The following is a 19,003-nucleotide window of genomic DNA, read 5'->3' as shown; positions in this document are numbered from 1 at the left end:
GCTCGATTGTCAAACTCGAAGGTCGACCTTTTTGTTGTTGTTTTGCTCTTTTTCTTTCCACCGAGTCGACATTGTCGACTCGCGGTAGCGAACACCGTTTGTCTCACATCGTGCCGTCCCGCTTGTGAGTGCACTGCGAACTCCATTTTGCATTTCTCTTTTTTCTCGACTCGGACAATCTTGCTCATTCGGTTTCGTGTTGAGTATTCCAAAACAAGTCGAAAAATCGCGCTCCGCAAAGGTGGCCGTGTTTCCCAAAGGTTAGTTTCTGCCCCATGCACGAAAGCTACAAGAAAAGATATTGCGTTCGCACAGCAATATCTACAATCAAAGCAGAGTGATTGATTGCAAATTGTGTCCAAGTTTGCCACGCGAAGAAACGAAAACGCTGCGGTGGGCCGCCGACGAGCGCGTCGCAGACGATGAATTCGATCGCCTGACAAAAAAGGATTAGAAAGAAAGGAAAAGAAAAAGTGACGAATGCGCCGCCACCTTCCTCTACACATTATCAGCGCCTTTCTCAATCGCTTGAGCATTTCGTAGCAATCCGTGTCCTTCTTGTGGTGTGCCTTTTCCGGTTCGTGCATGTTGCGTCGAAAACGGTTTGGCGATAGTTTCGCTTCCCTTTGCGCTTGGCCGGATAGTGAAGTTTCAGTTTGCCCTCCGATGTTCTTTAGCCGGGAGTGCTTCCGCGAAGTAATTAGCGGAAATTGAGTGTAATTTCCAGCAGCCTTGGTGCGTAGTGTAACATTCTTCATCGTTTCGGATACAATTGCGTTTGGTAGACTCCGCCGTCGTATTGGCATGGAAATCTAACGCTCGCCGCTGCGACAAAGCGGGCGGTGACGTGCAAGAAGAAGCATAGTACGGATGACGAAGAAATCTAATCCGTGGCGTTACAGCAGTCTCTCAGCGCTGTCCCGCCGTCCGTCGTCATGTGTCCACACCGTCGCGACCCGAAAGAGGAGGAAAGGGAAAGAAGCGCGAAGGAACGGCGGAGTTTCTTCCCTTGTCTTGATTTTGGTGTTTCTTGCTATATTTCCTTCCTGTCGCCTATGCGATGCCTCGCTCTTTCTCGACTTCGTTCTCTCTCTTTCACTCTCTCTGTCTCACTTTCGCGGACCACCGACATTTCGATTGGAACGCACCTCAAAATGGAGCGATGCAACGAGGCAACAATGGAAGAGAGTGGAAAACACGGAACAGAGAGAGAGAGAGAGAATGGAGTGATGTTTACATTTCGTTTGTGCAACGCAGTTTTTGACAGTCCTGCTCCTTTCGTCGGCTATTCGAGGAAATTGTGATCGGAAATACGCTTAATTCTTGAACGCCAAACGTTGTTGGCACGATAGTGCGAAAAAATCCTGTCCGTCCGACAGCCACAAAGAGCGAAAGAGAGAGTACAAAGAAGAGCGCGAGCGAGCGATGAAGAGAAAACTATTTTTTCGAGCGCGTGACCTTCGATTTGGTGGCTTTCGCAACTTCTAGCGCGCACCGCTATTGTTATTGGTTGGCACAATCGATTCGCCTTAAAAAATATGTAGCCCCTCTCGATACGTGAACGTGGTGTGGTTTGTCTCATGTGTATAATGTGCCCAAAGTGTGCGTAGAATCTGCAGCGAAAAGAAAGACATAAGACAAATGACCCTCGGAACTCCAAAGTAGAACCTGTGCGACTGTCCCCCCACCCAAATAGACCCAATTATGCCGCCGCGATTGTTGTTTGGCGGGGGTTCACAACACGGTACACCGAAGATATTTGAGAAGGACCTTGAGGTTTTCGTCTTTTGCGGCCTAAGAGTGCCTCTGGCACAACTACACGCCTGGAAGATATTTTTATTGGGCACGCGAAACAAATGCACAAAAATTACACAATGCAATCTCTCGCATAACCGCACACTCACGCAATCATGTACGTGAGTGAAGAGAGCGGAAGGTGCATCCGTTCCGAGGACTGTGTACAGCAAACACACGTATACCATCGGACGGCAGGCGTGCCGTTGTTTTTGTCGCCCGTCTCTGTATTTCAAACATACGGGCTCCTACGGTGTTTTGCACCGCAACAGTGTTGCCAAGCAGACGTCGCCGACCGCCGTATGTCGTAGCATTGATTTTTTAATGTTTTAACTTAAACCGAAAAGTAAACGTTCCGTTGTAAATTGATTTCTGTTTCCTGAAGCTGATTGGGTAAACTCCTTTTCGTTTTCCCCAAAGTTATCGCTTCCAATTTACATTCTTGTCATTTGCTGTTAACACTCCTAGTGGAAATAGAATCGAATTCAAAATTAGACTCAAGATCCACGATCGAACGGTACATCACATTGCATTGGGGCCGCTAGGAGCCATACCAACGCAACGAGAATGGCCAGATGCTTGCGAATAAAGCTAGTTTCAAAACGTGCGCCGGCCAAGAATGGAAACAAAACAAAAACGGATAAATACACACGAAACTCTGTGGAACGGGCCAACACTCCAGGTGGTAGTGAAGCATACAAGCACAATATCTTGCGGCTTTTCATAGTTCATCTCATAATTGTTCGATTGGCTTAGATGGAAGAAACCGCCCCAACAGCACCACCAGCCTTTCTAATTCTATCCACCACTCTTTGGCCTCTGGCGCTTCTGCAGATCAAATGCAATTCCTGGATACGGCGGTGGTGGATGAAAAAGGACCGGTCTGCCGTCGTCGAAGAAGACGCGCAGTGCCAAAGCATACCCGTCCGTTGATAATAGTTTTGCACTCTCTATTTTTGAAATAATATATTCAACCAAAACTCGCGTAGGTGTGCGTGTGGAGCGGGGGATTAGCGACGATAAGAAGAAAAGAAACATGACCGACACAAACGCACACATGGGCAAATCGTTTAAAAGAGGAAAAATAGCAACATCATCATCATCGGCGCACCTCTGCCATTCGGTGCTGGAAAAGGGGGGCTTTTGCGGTAAACGAGGTCAAAACACGGCGGAGAAGCGATGCGAGAAGTTCATCTTCTTTTGCTGTTTCTGTTGTTGGGCCAGCATCCCAAAACACCCCACTCTATTTCATTCTCCAATTCTTAAACCACAGCAACGGTTGATGGTGTTTTGTTTTGCGTTAGACCGCTTGCTATGTTTTGCATCAACATTGCGATGATTGCGGAATAGAGCGAGAGAGCGAGCGAGCGAAAGAGTGAATCGTTAACGTTAACACTTTTTGGTGGGGAAATCGATTTAAAAACTTCCGACACGTTGGCATTCAGAATCCTGCACAACTTTTTGCATAGCTTTATCACGATGAAGACGATGAAAAGAAGATATTAATGATTCACTTTTCGCTAGTATTTTCAACGAAGTACTTCGACCGGTTTGAGTGAAAAACATGGCCTACTATCGATTGCGAATGTTAATCGATCTTTGTGCATCTTTCTCTTCACAAGCAGTTTAATAAGAACCAGCAGTATAATCAAAAATGCGCTACTAACGATTACCTGTGTATCTTGCTGCCTACTTTCAGATTAAGTCCCCGTTACCGTTTTGAGTTCCTTTTCTAGTTTCTGAATTTTGTTTCCCTTGGAATCATTTAAACCAACCAATTGTGTCCGATTGCGGAAGCGTAAGAATTTGACCAAGAGAAAAATCAATCACAACAACGCGCAATGGCTGACCAACAGCAGTACTTTTTGAAGTGGAATGACTTCCAGACGAACATGGTTACCTCGTTCCGGCACCTCCGGAACGAAAAGAGCTTCACAGACGTACGTAGTAGCAGCGTTTTGACGGTCGGAACGTGCGCCACAGTTGTTACCTAGCTGTTTGTTTTTCTGTTTTTCCAGGTAACACTAGCATGTGAAGGACAAACGTGCAAAGCACACAAGATGGTCCTGTCTGCCTGTAGTCCTTACTTTAAATCTCTTCTAGAGGTAAGACACAAACGGGGGGCATGCGCTGCTGTCCGGTGCAGTATTTGATTTACTTAACTGTTCGCATTCACATTTGCAGGAAAACCCTTCCAAACACCCGATAATCATCCTCAAAGACGTGTCCTACAGCCATTTGCAGGCAATTCTCGAGTTCATGTACGCCGGCGAGGTGAACGTGTCGCAGGAGCAGCTCCCAACATTTCTAAAAACCGCCGACAGACTGAAAGTGAAGGGCCTCGCGGAAACGCCGACAAATATCAAACGCGAGGGCTGAGATAACCCCACAGTGGGTTACATGCAGCCGCTTTTGCTTTAACGTTTTTTTTATTTACGTTCACCTTTCTTCTCTTCCTTTTTTAATAAACCAGAAATCTTCTATATATATATACAGATTATATATATACACACACAGTACCGCCACATTACCTATTAGTAGTGAAAGGAAAGGATAGTAAGCGAATGAAATGGACTCTGTGCATAAGCAGTTTTATGTGTGGGGTGCTAGTGTACGTGGAAGGATTTGAAAATGAGGATGTTTATGTGTTTTTTCTGTTCTTTTGTAAGAGGCAAATAACATCCCAATGGCCAGAACATGGTACGTGGGACGTATTTGGCATCAACCGCCTAGAGACTACTATTAGCAGACGCCTACTGGGTTGGTAAGAGCAATTATTGCAAAAAGGGAAAACAGGATAGCAAAAAGTAGGCGACGGCAAGTAGGGGATCCCAAGGAAAACAGATCAAACGGCGGCGTGTGTGGCTATAATATAAACGAAGTGTGTTCGACGGTACGAAATATGTTAGTAGTGAAGTTTTGAGGACATGCAATTATCGAGAGCAACACACAATTTAACGGAGGTGAAAGCAAAAGAAGTGAGGAACCAACATATTATTATTATGATAGTAACTAAATAATGCAAACTGCACCTAAGAAAAGCGGGGAAAACAAGTTTAATTGAATGCCGCGAAATTGGTAGATGTGGACCGATAGATGCAGGTGAACGAGAGGGCTGTGGCCGATGTGTATGATAGGGAATGGAGGAGTTACGCGCGGTTCTTACCTGCCCCGAGAAACGGTGACTGTAAGCATGACGCGCGATTGTAGGAAGAGGGTATAGTTTTTGTTCGTGCGACTAAAGCGAAAAGACAGACTCATACCGGCCGTAGGTGATAGAGGTCAGCAAATTCTTATACAAATTGGCAGCACAGAAGAAAACGATGTTGTGAAAGAATAGTTTAACACTAAATTTTTCTACATGCCCCGCCGAGGCCAGTAAAACATCTCCCCGAAGTGTTTGTTTCGTACACTTATGGATCAGGCTTTTTCCAACAGTTTGTTAGACGATTCCAGAGTTAGCCAGAGAATGGTATGATACGATCTGTACCTTCTCTCCTTCCAAGCACCTCCACCGGTGAAGCCGAAGAACCGAAGAGCGAACGTTGACTTTATGATTAAAGAAGCACCATATTATTACCATTTATTCCAAATGAAGAAACAAGTAAACAACAACCCTTCCTTTATCGTCTCAAACAATGTTTCAGCATCTTTAACTAGCTATAGAAGCGCAAGGATATGATAGTGTGCCTGTATCGCGTTGGTTTGCGTGGTGGGGCGAACCATTCGAAAGTCAATCGATCCGTGTATAGCAGCATACGTTGAAAGGCGCAGGAATCCAACGGACGAATTGAGTTTAACGGTGGACTTGTTTCATTTCCCGTAAAGCCCGGCCGAATACGTAGTCCATATTATGCGTTTGTTTTTTTTGTTTCAATTCACGTATAAAGTTGCCTTTCGTCTATTTCAAGATTTACTTTCACAATCCCAAGCGACCGAAATATTTTATCGAAAAAAAATTACCCCGCCAGTAAGGAGGCATACGAATAAAGATAGTTAGAGAGAAACTGAAAAGGCAATGTTGCGTGATGTTTTATATTTATTTTATACTTTGAAAATCCTTATCCCTAAACTTGATGCAAATCGGAAATTGATTGTACATAATATCATCGCCACGTGATCTTTATCGGCTAGCAAGGACGCTGCGTTTTCCGCATTATCCACTGCCCCGAAGAAGCTCCAGCTCGCGGTAAGCCTTTTCCAACATACGCTTCTTCCAGTTCGGGTACGTTTCCACTTTCTCTGGACTTCCATGCTTCCGTGAGGCATGTTTGCTGTCGGTTTGCACCCTAGTCTCTTCCTCAGTCTGCATTTCTGGTTCTTTATTTCCGTCTTGGGCACCATTGGATGCCGGCGCGTTCGCGAGACATTTTTCCCAGTTTTTCTCCAGCATTGCCCATTGGGTCGGTTTGAGGTGACTGAGCCCGACGAGCTTGGTTTTGGGCGGTTTCACTTTCCGCCGCTGACACGCCTGATAAACGGCCATCGCCGCGTACTGTGGATGGGTAAAGTCGGAACCGGTACCGGTGCCGTCGTATCGTTTGTACGCTTCCAGCAAACCCGTCGCTTCGTTTTGCACCTGATTCAGCCCAAGTTGCACGCAAATCTCTCCGATTCCGACCGTCCGAGCGATGTCCAAAACTTTCTCCACCATTCGGCGACCGCCAGAGTAGGCCGGCTTTTTTAGACCCGAAAGTTTGAGAGCTGTCTCGGTGTCGAACGGTAGCCCCAGTAGACTGGCCGCAAGATCGATACAGAGTGTTGCTTTTGCGGATTCGCTCAGATTGCCCGTGAGCGCACCGGACGAGCGAATCAGCAGCAATCGGTGCAGTTCGGTTGACTTGCTGCAGAAGAGTTAATACCATTAATTGGCAACCCGATTGGTTTTCCAAAACCGTCCATGAAGGAGTACTTACGGTGCGAGAGACTCATGGCTTGCTAGGCCTAGCTTTTGGATGTGCTGAAGTAGCAGTTTGTTATCGCTGCTCGCCATTGTTGTACGTGGTAATAATTTGATCAGCAAAGTAGACTGGTTTGATTCAGCTCGGTTGCGTGTGTTTACCGCTCTACCAGTTTGGCGCGCGATTTGTGTGCTGTCAAATCGCCTTCTTATTACACAGTTCCGAACAAAAAAGCACCACCCCGCATTGACAGCCGAGAATAGACGGAAAGAGAAAGAATATAAACAAACTGCTTTTCAGTTGAAAACGTCAGTTTGTGTCAACACCAAGCACATCGCATTCCGCGGAAATACTTTTCATTCGATGGCCGCGTTGCTTAAGATTCTTCGTCCGGCTGGTATCCGGACGAACCGTGTCCGTGGCCTCTGCCAGCATGTGGTGGGTCGTAAAAAACTAAGCAACGCCGGGAAGTTCCAAGCTGCGCTGGTGAATGTGCCACCAACTGAGATGACGAAACTCGGCAGTGGATTGCGCGTAGCAAGCGAAGATTCCGGATCGCAAACGGCGACCGTCGGACTGTGGATCGATGCTGGGTCACGGTATGAGAGCACCAGCACAAACGGCGTGGCACACTTCCTCGAGCACATGGCCTTCAAGGGGACTGCCAAGCGTACGCAGACCGATCTGGAGCTGGAGGTGGAAAACATGGGAGCCCACCTGAATGCATACACGTCCCGCGAGCAGACCGTGTTTTACGCCAAGTGCCTTTCGAAGGACGTCTCGAAAGCGGTGGAGATCCTTTCCGACATCATCCAACACTCGACGCTCGGCGAAGGCGAGATTGAGCGCGAACGGGGCGTGATACTGCGCGAAATGCAGGAGGTCGAAAGTAACCTGCAGGAGGTGGTGTTTGACCATTTGCATGCCACTGCGTACCAGGACACTCCGCTTGGCAACACCATCCTTGGCCCGACGAAGAACATCCAATCGATCGGGAAGACCGATTTGCAGAGATACATCAGGGACCACTATAAGGCTCCCCGTGTTGTGCTAGCCGCATCCGGCGGGGTCCGACACGAGGAACTCGTCCGTCTGGCCGAGAAGAATCTTGGCCAGCTTAATGCAACCGTTGACGGTTCCAGTTTGTTGACTCCTTGCCGTTTCACCGGCTCAGAGGTTCGCGTCAGAGACGACTCGCTTCCCCTGGCACACGTCGCTATAGCGGTCGAATCGTGCGGCTGGCCAGACCAAGACAACGTGCCGCTGATGGTAGCAAACACACTGATCGGTGCGTGGGACCGGTCGCAGGGCGGCGGTGCCAGTAATGCCTCGAAGCTTGCTGTTGCCAGCGCCACCGACAACTTGTGCCACAGCTTCCAATCCTTCAACACCTGCTACAAGGACACGGGCCTGTGGGGCATCTACTTCGTTTGCGATCCGCTTACGTGCGAGGACATGCTGTTCAACATACAGAACGAGTGGATGCGCTTGTGCACGATGGTGACTGAGGCCGAGGTCGACCGGGCAAAGAACCTGCTCAAAACGAACATGCTTCTGCAGCTCGACGGCACCACACAGATCTGCGAGGACATCGGGCGCCAGATGCTGTGCTACGGTCGTCGCATTCCGTTGCACGAGTTGGAACGGCGAATCAACAGTGTCACGGCGCAGAACGTTCGCGATGTGGCTATGAAGTATATCTTTGATCGTTGCCCTGCCGTGGCCGCCGTTGGCCCGGTAGAGAATCTACCCGATTACATGCGCATCCGCTCGGCGATGCATTGGGCCCGCGTGTAAGCCTTGAACCACACAGAAGAGTAGCACCTTTCGTTCCTTGATTAAATTATTGCCGTATAATTGATGATGCATGCAAATAAACATTTTTTTATCAACGAGAAAATGTATGCATAACTCTGATTTCTATCACTATCAAACATTAAAAAAATTATTCAGTACAAAATTATCCGTTTGATTGAAAAACAATTTAATCATCGTCCAACCATTGGGTAGTATTTTGAATACGTAATTTCGGTCGGTAGTATGAAAAGTGCCCAATTTAACTCATCTCTGTGCCGTGTTTCCTTATCATCAGCAAAATAGCATTTTATGATGCATTGTGTTATGATCGTGCCATTTCTTTATCAGTATTCCAGCTTGAAGGGGAAGTATTTGTGTGCGCTGCTGAAGTTGAAAGGCACCGTGCGCGCGCCCGTGTTGAAGCCATCCAGAACCTTAATCTCGTCGGCGGTCAGTTGAAAGTCGAAGATGTCAATATTCTGCCGTATGCGCTCGAGACGCGACGACTTTGGAATCGGAACCGTGCCCAGCTCTATCAAGTACCGTAGCACCACCTGACCCGCGCTCTTGCCGTACTTCTTAGCGATGCCAACCACCCGTGGATCGTCGAGCGCATGTTTCGGAATGCCCTCTGTGCCTACTACGGGGTCAGTTAGGTTCGGACGTCCCAGGGGACTGTACGAAGTGATGACGATATCATGCTGGCGGCAGAAATCGATCAACTTTCGCTGGTTGATGCCCGGATTGCACTCGACCTGGTTGGTCACCGGTTTGACTTTACACTTGGCTAACAGGCGCGTCAACTGTTCGCTGTTAAAGTTAGACACGCCGATGCTCTTAACTTTGCCCGTCTCGAGCAGCCGCTCCATGGCGCTCCACGTTTCAAGGTAGTCAACGTCCGAGTTGATCGTACGGCCGGCAGCGTCCATCGGCATGAAGTCGCTCGGTGACCAGCCCGAAAACTTCCAACCCGTTGGCCAGTGCATCAAGTACAGATCGATGTAGTCCAGCCCGAGGTTGTCGAGCGATCGCTGAAACGCTTGCTCAACATGTTCCGGTGCATGATAGGTATTCCAGACCTGCGAACGGGCACATCATTTTAGCTTTTCCCCCAGAACAGCCGCCTCGATGGCGCCCTTTACCTTGGTGACGATGTAAACATCCTCTCGCTTGATGACCCCTTCGGCGATTTTAGCTCGCACCGCCTGGCCGACTTGGGTTTCGTTCTGATAAAAGTACGCCGTATCGATGTGCCGGTAACCCTCGTCGATGGCCATTTTCACCGCGGCGATACCTTCCTCTTCGGTTGCCTAAACGAACCGGGGGAAAGCATGGAAACTTCACTGATAAAACTGGTTGGTAGTGTGTAATTTTGCCCTTCATTACCATGTACGTTCCCAATCCTAGGGCGGGAATCTCGAGGCCGTTGTTCAGGCGGATGGCTGGAACCTTTGGGGCCATATTGATGCCACAAAACACGACTACACTCGATTGGGAAGAATACGTTCACACGGATTGGATTCGAAACGTGAATGACCAACTGATAAATGGCTCGCAATGCAATCAACCAGCGGGCGGACTTATCGCGTAAATGGCTAATGAGATTCCAGCCGGAGCCGGTGTCCTTGGCACAAACCGCGTAGGTGCCACCAGTTGCATTAACCCTTAAAGCACAGTTGAATAATCATCTTTCGTCAAGTTGATTGGAAGATTCGCACCGCGAAATTCGAGTTTCGACAAGATTCGAGCACTTATTTCGTGACTACGTTTTGAGAGAAAAAAGAAGTGAGAGAGAATTGAGAAAACGGAGAGAGAAAAGAGACCGGAAGGCAAAAACAGAGCCCGGGAACGGTCAGAAAAAAAAGGCCTAAAATTGTTATTTCAAATTTCAAACAAAAGAGTTTCGCGGAACGAGATTTTTTGCTCATTTCTTTGCTCCGCTCGTTCGGAAATCAGCTGAAAACGCGTTTGTCGAAAATCGTTGTTCTCATTTTCCTGTGCGTGCGCGTTCTGTTTTACCGGCTTTTCCTGTGTGCTTTGCGGAACCAAAATTTGCGGAAAGCAATTCATCATCTGACTTGACTGCCGACTCCCGTTTTTAAAAAGGTAAAATTCATCGGTGAAAGGATTGAGCTGGTGACGGTGGTTCCGGCAAATAGTGTGTCACCTATCCCAAGCGGATGACGAAACGTCTCGAATGCTGTGAAAATGCTGTGCCCGCCGCCGGGCAAAATGTCGTCGGATGTCACACATACAAAAAGTGGCCAACGCGCTTTATTAGAAACATGTATTTCGTTTTTGTAGCACTAATTTCGTTCTTGCTTTGCTCAGCACAAATCGCTGCTTTGATGTTGTCCTTCCGACAAATCGATTTTCCGAACAAGGCCACACAATGCGCACTCTGGACCCCATTTTTGCCGCCCTCCGAGTGGAGAGGTAAGCTATGTTGAATGAGAGGCCGCCTTTTGTTCCTCCGCGCTGTTTCCATGCGAACCGATCCGAGGGGCAGGCGAAGGGTTTGCTTCTAGCATTTTCTAACGCGTGTGTCGATCGCCATTTGCTGCCTTGGAACCATCCGTCCCTCTCGGCGGATGATGGTCCCTTTTTCGCTCGCTCCACTTGCTGGTGGGGCTTTTGTACTGTGCACACGACAGCCAGAGTGGAGTCCCCCACCCTCCCCCATTGACAATCGATCTAATCCGCCAGTTACGTAGTTGAGCATCGCGGGATGATTAGCGGCCGACGGCGGTGACGATGACGGACCACAGCCACCGTTGTCCCTTCCATCGAAAGCGTTTCTCCGTAATCGGTTCCCATCGTAAATTGCGTCCGTGGCCGGCGGCGAAAAGCACGCTCCAGGTTCCACTTGCGGACGCTAGGTTGCCGCGACCTTTCCAAAGAGGCACGCATAGTTTTGAAATGTGTGTTGAAATGTTATGTTAAGGGCTTTCGATTTTTCGGCAGATTGAAAGTGAAAGTGGGGATGAGATTTCGATCGTGGCCGGGACGCTGCCATCGTGAGCGCGGTAATTATGCGCTCGCTTGGCGCGCGATGGCCGCGAATAGAATGAGACGGATGAATGAGAGAGGCTCAGTGTTGTGCTTCTGCCGGTAATATTATGCAATCCGTAGCCAAATTGGTCACATCCGGTGGGAGCAGCTGCTCATTCGTTTGCATTGGAAATACGATTCTTTTTCTGGGCGAGGACTCGGACTGATTTTGCTTTTACCTCTTCTTCGCTCTTTAATTCGTAGTATTAACTCATCCCGATCATCAGAAACATGCCTGTCCCGGAGCTCCAGAAGCCAGCGCCCGCCTTCAGCGGTACCGCCGTCGTCGACGGGCAGTTCAAGGAGATCAGTCTGGCGGACTACCGCGGCAAGTACCTGGTGCTGTTCTTCTATCCGCTCGATTTCACCTTCGTCTGCCCGACGGAAATCGTCGCCTACTCCGATCGTGTGGAAGAGTTCCGCGCGAAGGGTTGCGAGGTCGTCGCCTGCTCGACCGACAGCCACTTTGCGCATCTCGCGTGGATCAACACACCGCGCAAGCAGGGAGGTCTGGGCGAGCTGAAGATCCCGCTGCTGGCGGACAAGTCGATGAAGATTGCCCGTGATTATGGTGTGCTGCAGGAGGAATCGGGTGTCCCGTTCCGCGGACTGTTCATCATCGACGGGAAGGGCAATTTGCGCCAGGTGACGGTAAACGATCTGCCGGTCGGCCGCAGCGTTGATGAGACGCTCCGGTTGGTGGAAGCATTCCGCTACACCGACGAGTTTGGCGAAGTGTGCCCCGCCAATTGGAAGCCGGGCAGCAAAACGATGGTTGCTGATCCGCAGAAGTCGAAAGACTATTTCAACTCTGTGAACTAAATCGCCGGAATCGGAAAAACTGCTACCAACGCGTCACGCGTGATCACCATGATGTCCACTTTTTCGTGCACTCTTCTGCAAATCTCATCAGTAGTATGTGTGATTTTTCCCATTTACACCTATCGAACCTTCCCGATCATCGATCATTCACACACCAATGTCACATTTTTACAAACTTCCGCCCGTACTTCACGCTGCTCTCGCATTTCCGGATGACCGGGTAGAACCTGGAACCTGGTAGAAATGTAACATTAAGAGGCTCACGAATAGCAGACGGGGTTGGTTGATATGATCAACCACCTGGAACGCCAAAAAGAAACAACAAGAGGGAGAATTAATTGGGATTCGCTCAACTCAAGCACAGTCGAGAATTGCATTCTCGCTGTGGGACACACAAAGAAAAACCCAAAATGCCGGAACGATGCTATGCTGTGGAAGATGGAGTGTGAAAATGAAACCCCCTAAGAAGAACTGGAAAGGCAGAAGGAGCGTGCCGCACTGTTGAGAACAATAAAATGGAAATGCAGTATTGAGTTTTTGTACAAGGTAGAGTCGTTTCGCCCGCGTAATTGTAATTTATTCCGAAAATTACTGTGTAAAAATCCACTACAGTAAGAAAGCAACCGTACGTCAAAATTACATTCAATTACTGCCCAATCCATCACTATTGCCCGTGGCGCTAAATGGTAGCGGACTCATCCGTCTTCCTACTGATAAGGAATTGTCGTGTACGCTTTGCGGTCACGTTTTTGCCGTCAGCTGTTCTTGGCTCCCAGGCACGGGCTAGTCTGGCGAAGGAAGATAATGTGACCGACTAATCGACGCGCGACGCGGCAGCGCGATAACGAACCCGGGTTGTTGATGACCAATCATATTTCCTTAAAGAAACCCCCTTTTTGACACCATTCACGCGATCGATATGTAGAACTCGGGTTTTTTTTGCGTATAAAGTTGAGCGGACACGCGACTGGCAAGAGCTGTGCTCATTTGCATTCTGCGATTGTTTTTATACACTCGTGAACGACGCGATCATGAACTTTATTAGCAATCGGTCCCACGTTGAATCACACGGTTCTTGAAAAAAATGTCCCCTATGAAGTGCAACAGAGAACAGTTTAGCGTTAAACAGCTAAATTAGTAAGAAGTTTCCAACCACTCGCGTGGTGCGTGTCGAGGGCTCTATAGCCGTTGCTAATTATTTCCTGGACCGGAAGGCAGCAACGATTTCGCAATAGTCGCACAGTATTTCTAAACGCATGGAATCATCCAATGTGCGTTCAGGTTGGGTAACATACAATCGATTTGTGATTACTTTTGAACAACCAATATCGCTCAATATTCGACAATGAAAAGACAACGTTAAAAAATTATCCTTTCATCGGAGGGACGTGCGGAGAATCGCGAAACCTCGATGATAAGGAAGGGCTCGCATAGATCGGAGCAAGACAACGAAACGCTTGCGGGACCACGTAATGGTGCAAAGTCGAACGGCGTGCGCAAATACTCATAAACCGGTCGGGTCGGTCACCTTCCGATGACGAAATGTTTGCGATGCGTTTCATTTTCATTGTCAAGACCACTTAACCTGCGTCTTGTTAACCGGTTTTTGTCGGACGTTCTTTTCCTAGGTCAAGAAATGGGTCAACGAATTTTGTTATCTGCCCCGTGTTGGGGTTATTTGGGGTGCTTGGGTATTCAGGAGCCTCGCCTTTAAATGATCGTGATAATTTGTGCTCTTATCACTTTCTGGCTTGGTTCATATTTTTACCTCATTTTCTAAACAGCATCTGATACATGTTTTTAATATTTTTTTGAGTAAAAATAAGCACTATGAATTGTATTGTAGGTAAACTTAGTTTATTCGTTTATTTATGCTGATTTGTTACGGGCGATTTCAAGTGTCGGCATCAACAATAACTGATCACATGCATCCATTTTACAGGAAAACATAGATGTTGTTCTACGCACAAACTCGGCCAGCAACCGGCCAACAGTGCTACTTTACCAGTATTAATTTCTAAATTACTTTTCGTTTATTGTGATCAATTTGCAATATTAGAATATTAACCATTTTTATTTCTAGGCCGTTATTATACTTTAAATTGCTGCTTGCAACTTCTAATATATGTACCTCGTTTAGCTGTGCCAATATGTTACAGTGTCTTCATCCAGTCACCCAACCTGCCAATGGCCGTTGGGCACACCCAGTCAACCGTGTTCGGATAGTACTACTACTTCAATCCGAACCCGGTTGACAGCTCGTGACCTCAGAACTTTAAACTGAATCCCGGGCCCATGGCAAGCTGTCTCGATTCGGCGTACGTTGCGCCTCCCAGATGAAAGCCACCGATCGCATTGTCCGGGACCGGATCATCTCCCTGCGTGGAGGAGAATCATTGAGAACGTTTGCTCGTAAAAAAGTATCCTCGCGAAGACCGCGAGGGGCGAGAAATTTAAACTTACCAGCTTCTTGAACTCACCACCACCGCTCGGTGGCTTGGGACTGGAAGCGAGTGCTTTCTTCAATCCGAGCTCACTCTTCGCCGGCCACGTTGGGAACATCGCGGGATCAATTGGTAGCGGAAGCTCGCGGAAGTAGGTATGCTGGAGGGCAACTTCAGCCGTGAGGCGCTGCTTAGAATCGAACGTAAGCAAACCCTGCAGCAGCCCGATGCCAAGCTCGCTGGTCAGGTGGGAGAACTTTTTGCGCAGATTCGAGACGGGGTACTCAGTGAACGTCATCTTCTGAACCGCCGGTAGCTGGTTGTAGCCGGGCCAGATTTTTTCGTTCGGTGTTCCAAGATCCTTGAAGATGCGGTTCAGTTGGTCGATTTCCGTTTTGCCCGGAAACAGGGCCGCCATCGACAGGAATTCGGCAAAAATACAACCCACTGACCAGATGTCGATCGGTGTCGAGTACTCCTTGCAGCAGAGCAGCAGCTCCGGGGCGCGGTACCAGAGCGTCACCACGATCGAGGTGTACGCTTTGAGCGGAGAACCGTACTCCCGCGCAAGTCCAAAATCTCCCACCTTCAAGATGCCCTTGTGTGAGAGCAACAGATTGGAGGTTTTGAGATCACGGTGCAGGATCCAGTTGTCGTGCAGGTGGGCCACAGCTCGGAGGAGCTGCTGTGTGAGACATTTCACTTCCCCGGGTAGAAAGACTTGCTTCTTGTGCTTCATCGTTTCCATCAGCGACTTCAAATCGTGTTCGACGTAGTCCATGACGATGAAAATTTTGTCCATATTGCTGCCAACCACTATTTCGCGCACGGTCACGATGTTGGGGTGCTGGCCTTTGAGCAGCGTGTTGATCTCACGGAGTGACGTTATTGGGAATCCTTCCTTTTCCTTTTCCATCTTAAGCCGTTTTAAGGCCACGATCTCCTCGGTGCGTTTATCTTTGGCCCGGTACACCACACCGTACGTTCCCTCCTCGATGCGATTGAGGCAGAGGAACTCCTCAACCGATCGGCAACCCTGGATGCCCGGGAAATACGGTGGTAGGGTGTTTTTCACTTCCACCTCCGGTTCCTCTTCACCTGCAGCAGTCCCGTCCGCTGTAGCGGATGGTTTCGGTGATTTGCTACCATCCGGTTTCTTTCCCCGATCGTTATCTTGATCACCATCGTCACGGTTTGACCGAGCCCGTAGATCCTCGCGCGAGCGGCTGCTGTCGCTGCGACTTTCTTCGTGCCGGTGGTGTGGACTGCGCGATCGGCTTCTCGAGTCCGATTCCGAGCCCGATGCTGAGCGTGTTTGTGATTGGGAGCGGGAGCGATACGAACCGCTGTGGCTGTCTCGTCGATCACGACGATCGGACTTGGCAAGTTCACCTACAGAGAGTGGACTAACCGGCGGCGGTTCTTCATCTTCTTCCCCATTAGAACGGCCCTCGGATTCATCTTCCGATGCCCGGGAGCTGCTTGATTCCGATTCGGATACACCTCTCGAAATGTCGCCACGGTTCGTGTGATGTTGCCGCCGTTGGCGTCGCTGGCGTGTTCGCTTTCTGGGCCGCCGTTCCCGCTGCTCGTCCCCGCTTAATACCACTACTTCTCCCTGTTCGTCTTCCTCCTCTCCTTCTTCGCCCATGTCCGCCCCGGCGTCAGCATCGTCCTCCTCATCGTTGTCATCATCGTCGTCATCCGATCCAGAATCCGTCTCGAGATCGCTCTCGTTGCGTTCCTCTTCTTTGCGCAGACGCCGAGCTTCCAGCTCTTCCCGTGCCAACTCTTTTCGACGCAACATCTCACGATCGGCCTCGAGCAGCTTGGCCCGTCGCGCTTCGTGTTCCCTTTCTTCTGCCGTCCGTGGTACTCCTGTATCGTAACGATCCGGACTTTCGACGATCTCAACCACATCCGATCCGGTGCCACGTGTTTCGTAACGATCGCGCTCACGCTCCCGATGCTCCCGGTTGCGACCACGGTCGCGACCCTCTTTACCCATTTCCTCCTCCCGGTGATGGCGATGTTGATGTTCACGTTTTCGTTCGCGTTTCTCACGATAATACTCCATCTCGTCGGTGTACAGTTCCGAATCCGGCAACATATCCCGCTCACGTTCGCGTACATCCCGCTGTTGCTGCCTAGAATCGTAGCGATTCTTTTTGTTCAACAAGCGCGTTCGCAGATCTTCTAGCATTTTTTCCGGATCCGCTTTCGAGTCGCCACTGCTCATCGCATTCAGCACTTCCGTTCGCCGTTCCCGCTTCTCGGGGTACTCGCGCACCCTTTCGTAGTCTCGCTCGCGGTCACGTTCGCGATGTTCACGCTCACGTTCCCGGTCCCGTTTGCTGTGATAAGTTTCTCGCATTTCCCCATAGAATGGGTTGAGTTCGTAGCGAGTGCTGTGATGCTTTTCGCGGTTACTTTCCCGCATCCGCTCCCGGCCACTGCTGCCGAGTCCGGAAGCCCCGACGCGTGACGACTGTGAAGACCGGTGCTGTTCCCGGGAACCTCCGGAGTGGTGATCTCGTTCACGGTAGTGTTCCCGCTCCCCGCGGTTGCCTCCGCCACGATCGCGGTCGCGTGCCTCACGTTCCATCATATGGTGGCGCATTTGCTGCTCCTTGGAATATTTGCTTCGCTCTTTCGGTTTTTTCTCTTTCCGTTTGCTGCCTCCGTAGTAGGCGTAGCTTGCCTGGGGTGGCTTGATGTCGAGCGAATCGTTCGTTTCCTCGTCGTCCGATGGGCTCAGCTCAACGCCGCTCATCACCTGTCCATCTTCACTCTGGTCACCGTCGCTCATGTTGTTCCGGTTGCGTTCGAAGAACCTGAGTAAAATCTGCACAAACAACCCACTTTCTGTTTTCCAGTGTCCCGAAAATATACAGCTTCCAGCTTTGTCTGCTGTCAAAACAGGCGCAATGACAGCACCAGCTGTCAAATGGTGCCGGCTCGTGGGGGATTTTGTGTTGTTACGCCATTGGTGAAAATTACCCACTGGAATCAAAACACAAACAAAACGGAACAAGTGTGAGGTCTCCGCAAGATTTTGTTGGTCGGTTAAGTTATTTTTGTGGAAAATGCTATCGACAACAATGTATCGGTTGGCGAGGCACACGCGGCTACCAGTGTTAAATCGGGCCGCGTTGCACATTCCTCCCGAGAACAAAGAAATGCAAAGCAACAATGAACTGGAATCCAAACTTGGCCCCAACGTGGTAAAACAGATCAACGAAGACAAGGAGCGGCTCGAGTGGCGCACCCCGTACTCGGAGCGATCGGACAGCTTTTACAGTGTGTTTAAGTTGTTCGCTTCGGAAAACCGAAACTCTGAATTGGTGGAGAAAATGCAACAGCCAATCAATTTGGCACCGTCGGCCATTTATGAGTGGTGGCAAAGGCGCCGGACGAGTATTGCGTCGCACATGCAAAGCTTTATTCCGGAGCGACACGCAACCCTCGGTGACGACATTGCTACGGCCCATTTCATCGTACATCGAGGTGGATCCGTAAGGTACCAGAACGCCCAGCCGACTACGAAAAGGTTTTCCATAATATTTGCATTGCCTAATCGTCCTTTGCAGGTTTCGGGGCGATAGCAACTGGAAGCAAAGGGATGAGGACAATGAGTATGATTTGCCTCGACATTACGTGCCCGGTTTTGTGCTCGAGGAGCTACGCTGCGACGGGATACAGCTGTTCTATGAGGGCATGGAAAACATTCAGAAACTACTGTACTTGAAAAACGCCTCGTTCGAAAATGTGTCCTTGTTCGATGACTGGCATCTGGATCGGTTTTCCGGAAGCACGTTTCCCTCGCTGGAGAAGCTCAATCTGCGTGGTACGGCTGTAACGCACCGTGGTTTGACTTGTCTCTACCGTTTGCCCAGCCTGAAGATAGTACTGGTTGATGATCCCGATAAGGATATTCTCTGGAAACTCATGGTGGCCACGCTTGAAGAATGGAATCCTAAATTAAGGGTTGTCTCGAATGAATGATAAGATGTCTGGGAAGGGATTTCGTACAGAATAAAATACTATCAGTCCGCATACCTATAGCTACCTTGTTCAGGCCGCACAAGTAAGGATGTAAACATTGGAACATCCGCGCTGCTATAAACCTTGACATGGTCGCCGGTCTGTCAAAAATGAGGCTGTGTTTATTTTTTCCCGAACCCTTATCAGTGC

At 49.3% G+C, this 19,003-nt stretch overlaps 7 protein-coding genes across 10 annotated transcripts; 4 read left to right on the top strand and 3 right to left on the bottom strand.

Annotated features, from left to right (window-relative positions):
• Nucleotides 1–167: 167 nt before the first annotated feature.
• On the top strand, nt 168–5,803 carry LOC131206548 (longitudinals lacking protein-like). Of its 4 annotated transcripts, none has more exons than XM_058199132.1 (4): nt 168–260; nt 3,494–3,734; nt 3,813–3,899; nt 3,979–5,803. In XM_058199132.1, the coding sequence occupies exons 2-4, from the start codon at nt 3,636–3,638 to the stop codon at nt 4,171–4,173; spliced, it is 381 nt and encodes a 126-aa protein (XP_058055115.1). In that variant the 5' UTR covers nt 168–260; nt 3,494–3,635; the 3' UTR covers nt 4,174–5,803. The 4 variants fall into 4 exon arrangements, with proteins under 4 accessions (XP_058055115.1, XP_058055116.1, XP_058055119.1 ...); XM_058199133.1 differs by lacking the exon at nt 168–260 and adding an exon at nt 1,307–1,602; XM_058199136.1 differs by lacking the exon at nt 168–260 and adding an exon at nt 1,725–1,744.
• Nucleotides 5,804–5,912: 109 nt separating this feature from the next.
• LOC131216767 (origin recognition complex subunit 6) lies at nt 5,913–6,813 on the bottom strand. Its single transcript, XM_058211343.1, has 2 exons — nt 6,711–6,813; nt 5,913–6,638 (listed from the first exon to the last, which is right to left on the bottom strand). Exons 1-2 carry the CDS (start codon nt 6,785–6,787, stop codon nt 5,951–5,953), a joined length of 765 nt encoding a protein of 254 aa, XP_058067326.1. The 5' UTR covers nt 6,788–6,813; the 3' UTR covers nt 5,913–5,950.
• Nucleotides 6,814–7,051: 238 nt separating this feature from the next.
• On the top strand, nt 7,052–8,589 carry LOC131206034 (mitochondrial-processing peptidase subunit beta-like). Its single transcript, XM_058198397.1, has one exon. It carries the CDS (start codon nt 7,059–7,061, stop codon nt 8,490–8,492), a length of 1,434 nt encoding a protein of 477 aa, XP_058054380.1. The 5' UTR covers nt 7,052–7,058; the 3' UTR covers nt 8,493–8,589.
• Nucleotides 8,590–8,803: 214 nt separating this feature from the next.
• On the bottom strand, nt 8,804–10,116 carry LOC131206035 (1,5-anhydro-D-fructose reductase-like). The gene is made up of 3 exons (XM_058198398.1): nt 9,879–10,116; nt 9,635–9,802; nt 8,804–9,571 (listed from the first exon to the last, which is right to left on the bottom strand). The coding sequence occupies exons 1-3, from the start codon at nt 9,951–9,953 to the stop codon at nt 8,837–8,839; spliced, it is 978 nt and encodes a 325-aa protein (XP_058054381.1). The 5' UTR covers nt 9,954–10,116; the 3' UTR covers nt 8,804–8,836.
• Nucleotides 10,117–10,392: 276 nt separating this feature from the next.
• Nucleotides 10,393–12,912, top strand: LOC131205322 (peroxiredoxin 1-like). The gene is made up of 2 exons (XM_058197383.1): nt 10,393–10,598; nt 11,748–12,912. The coding sequence occupies exon 2, from the start codon at nt 11,775–11,777 to the stop codon at nt 12,363–12,365; it is 591 nt and encodes a 196-aa protein (XP_058053366.1). The 5' UTR covers nt 10,393–10,598; nt 11,748–11,774; the 3' UTR covers nt 12,366–12,912.
• A 1,347-nt stretch (nt 12,913–14,259) lies between these two features.
• On the bottom strand, nt 14,260–17,618 carry LOC131214135 (cyclin-dependent kinase 11B). Its single transcript, XM_058208508.1, has 3 exons — nt 16,154–17,618; nt 14,829–16,114; nt 14,260–14,743 (listed from the first exon to the last, which is right to left on the bottom strand). Exons 1-3 carry the CDS (start codon nt 17,616–17,618, stop codon nt 14,633–14,635), a joined length of 2,862 nt encoding a protein of 953 aa, XP_058064491.1. The 3' UTR covers nt 14,260–14,632.
• Nucleotides 17,619–17,779: 161 nt separating this feature from the next.
• Nucleotides 17,780–18,859, top strand: LOC131216445 (distal membrane-arm assembly complex protein 2). Its single transcript, XM_058210940.1, has 2 exons — nt 17,780–18,329; nt 18,400–18,859. Exons 1-2 carry the CDS (start codon nt 17,896–17,898, stop codon nt 18,812–18,814), a joined length of 849 nt encoding a protein of 282 aa, XP_058066923.1. The 5' UTR covers nt 17,780–17,895; the 3' UTR covers nt 18,815–18,859.
• Nucleotides 18,860–19,003: the final 144 nt, after the last annotated feature.

The sequence above is a fragment of the Anopheles bellator genome, chromosome 1 (assembly GCF_943735745.2).
Source record: "Anopheles bellator chromosome 1, idAnoBellAS_SP24_06.2, whole genome shotgun sequence".
NCBI lineage: Eukaryota > Metazoa > Arthropoda > Insecta > Diptera > Culicidae > Anopheles > Anopheles bellator.
This window is presented reverse-complemented; position numbering and strand designations above follow the sequence as displayed.

Excerpts from the sequence above, each read along its gene's own strand:
- LOC131206548 (XM_058199132.1), top strand. The coding sequence starts at position 3,636 with ATGGCTGACCAACAGCAGTACTTTTTGAAGTGGAATGACTTCCAGACG. Across the intron at positions 3,735-3,812 it reads ACGAAAAGAGCTTCACAGAC|GTAACACTAGCATGTGAAGG; the intron begins GTACGTAGTAGC and ends CTGTTTTTCCAG. Across the intron at positions 3,900-3,978 it reads ACTTTAAATCTCTTCTAGAG|GAAAACCCTTCCAAACACCC; the intron begins GTAAGACACAAA and ends TCACATTTGCAG.
- LOC131216767 (XM_058211343.1), bottom strand. The coding sequence starts at position 6,787 with ATGGCGAGCAGCGATAACAAACTGCTACTTCAGCACATCCAAAAGCTA. Across the intron at positions 6,639-6,710 it reads AGCCATGAGTCTCTCGCACC|CAAGTCAACCGAACTGCACC; the intron begins GTAAGTACTCCT and ends ACTCTTCTGCAG.
- LOC131206034 (XM_058198397.1), top strand. The coding sequence starts at position 7,059 with ATGGCCGCGTTGCTTAAGATTCTTCGTCCGGCTGGTATCCGGACGAAC.
- LOC131206035 (XM_058198398.1), bottom strand. The coding sequence starts at position 9,953 with ATGGCCCCAAAGGTTCCAGCCATCCGCCTGAACAACGGCCTCGAGATT. Across the intron at positions 9,803-9,878 it reads TAGGATTGGGAACGTACATG|GCAACCGAAGAGGAAGGTAT; the intron begins GTAATGAAGGGC and ends CGGTTCGTTTAG. Across the intron at positions 9,572-9,634 it reads ATGTTTACATCGTCACCAAG|GTCTGGAATACCTATCATGC; the intron begins GTAAAGGGCGCC and ends GCCCGTTCGCAG.
- LOC131205322 (XM_058197383.1), top strand. The coding sequence starts at position 11,775 with ATGCCTGTCCCGGAGCTCCAGAAGCCAGCGCCCGCCTTCAGCGGTACC.
- LOC131214135 (XM_058208508.1), bottom strand. The coding sequence starts at position 17,618 with ATGAGCGACGGTGACCAGAGTGAAGATGGACAGGTGATGAGCGGCGTT. Across the intron at positions 16,115-16,153 it reads TCGACGAGACAGCCACAGCG|CATCGGGCTCGGAATCGGAC; the intron begins GTTCGTATCGCT and ends AAACACGCTCAG. Across the intron at positions 14,744-14,828 it reads GTGGTGAGTTCAAGAAGCTG|GGAGATGATCCGGTCCCGGA; the intron begins GTAAGTTTAAAT and ends TCCTCCACGCAG.
- LOC131216445 (XM_058210940.1), top strand. The coding sequence starts at position 17,896 with ATGCTATCGACAACAATGTATCGGTTGGCGAGGCACACGCGGCTACCA. Across the intron at positions 18,330-18,399 it reads CATCGAGGTGGATCCGTAAG|GTTTCGGGGCGATAGCAACT; the intron begins GTACCAGAACGC and ends CGTCCTTTGCAG.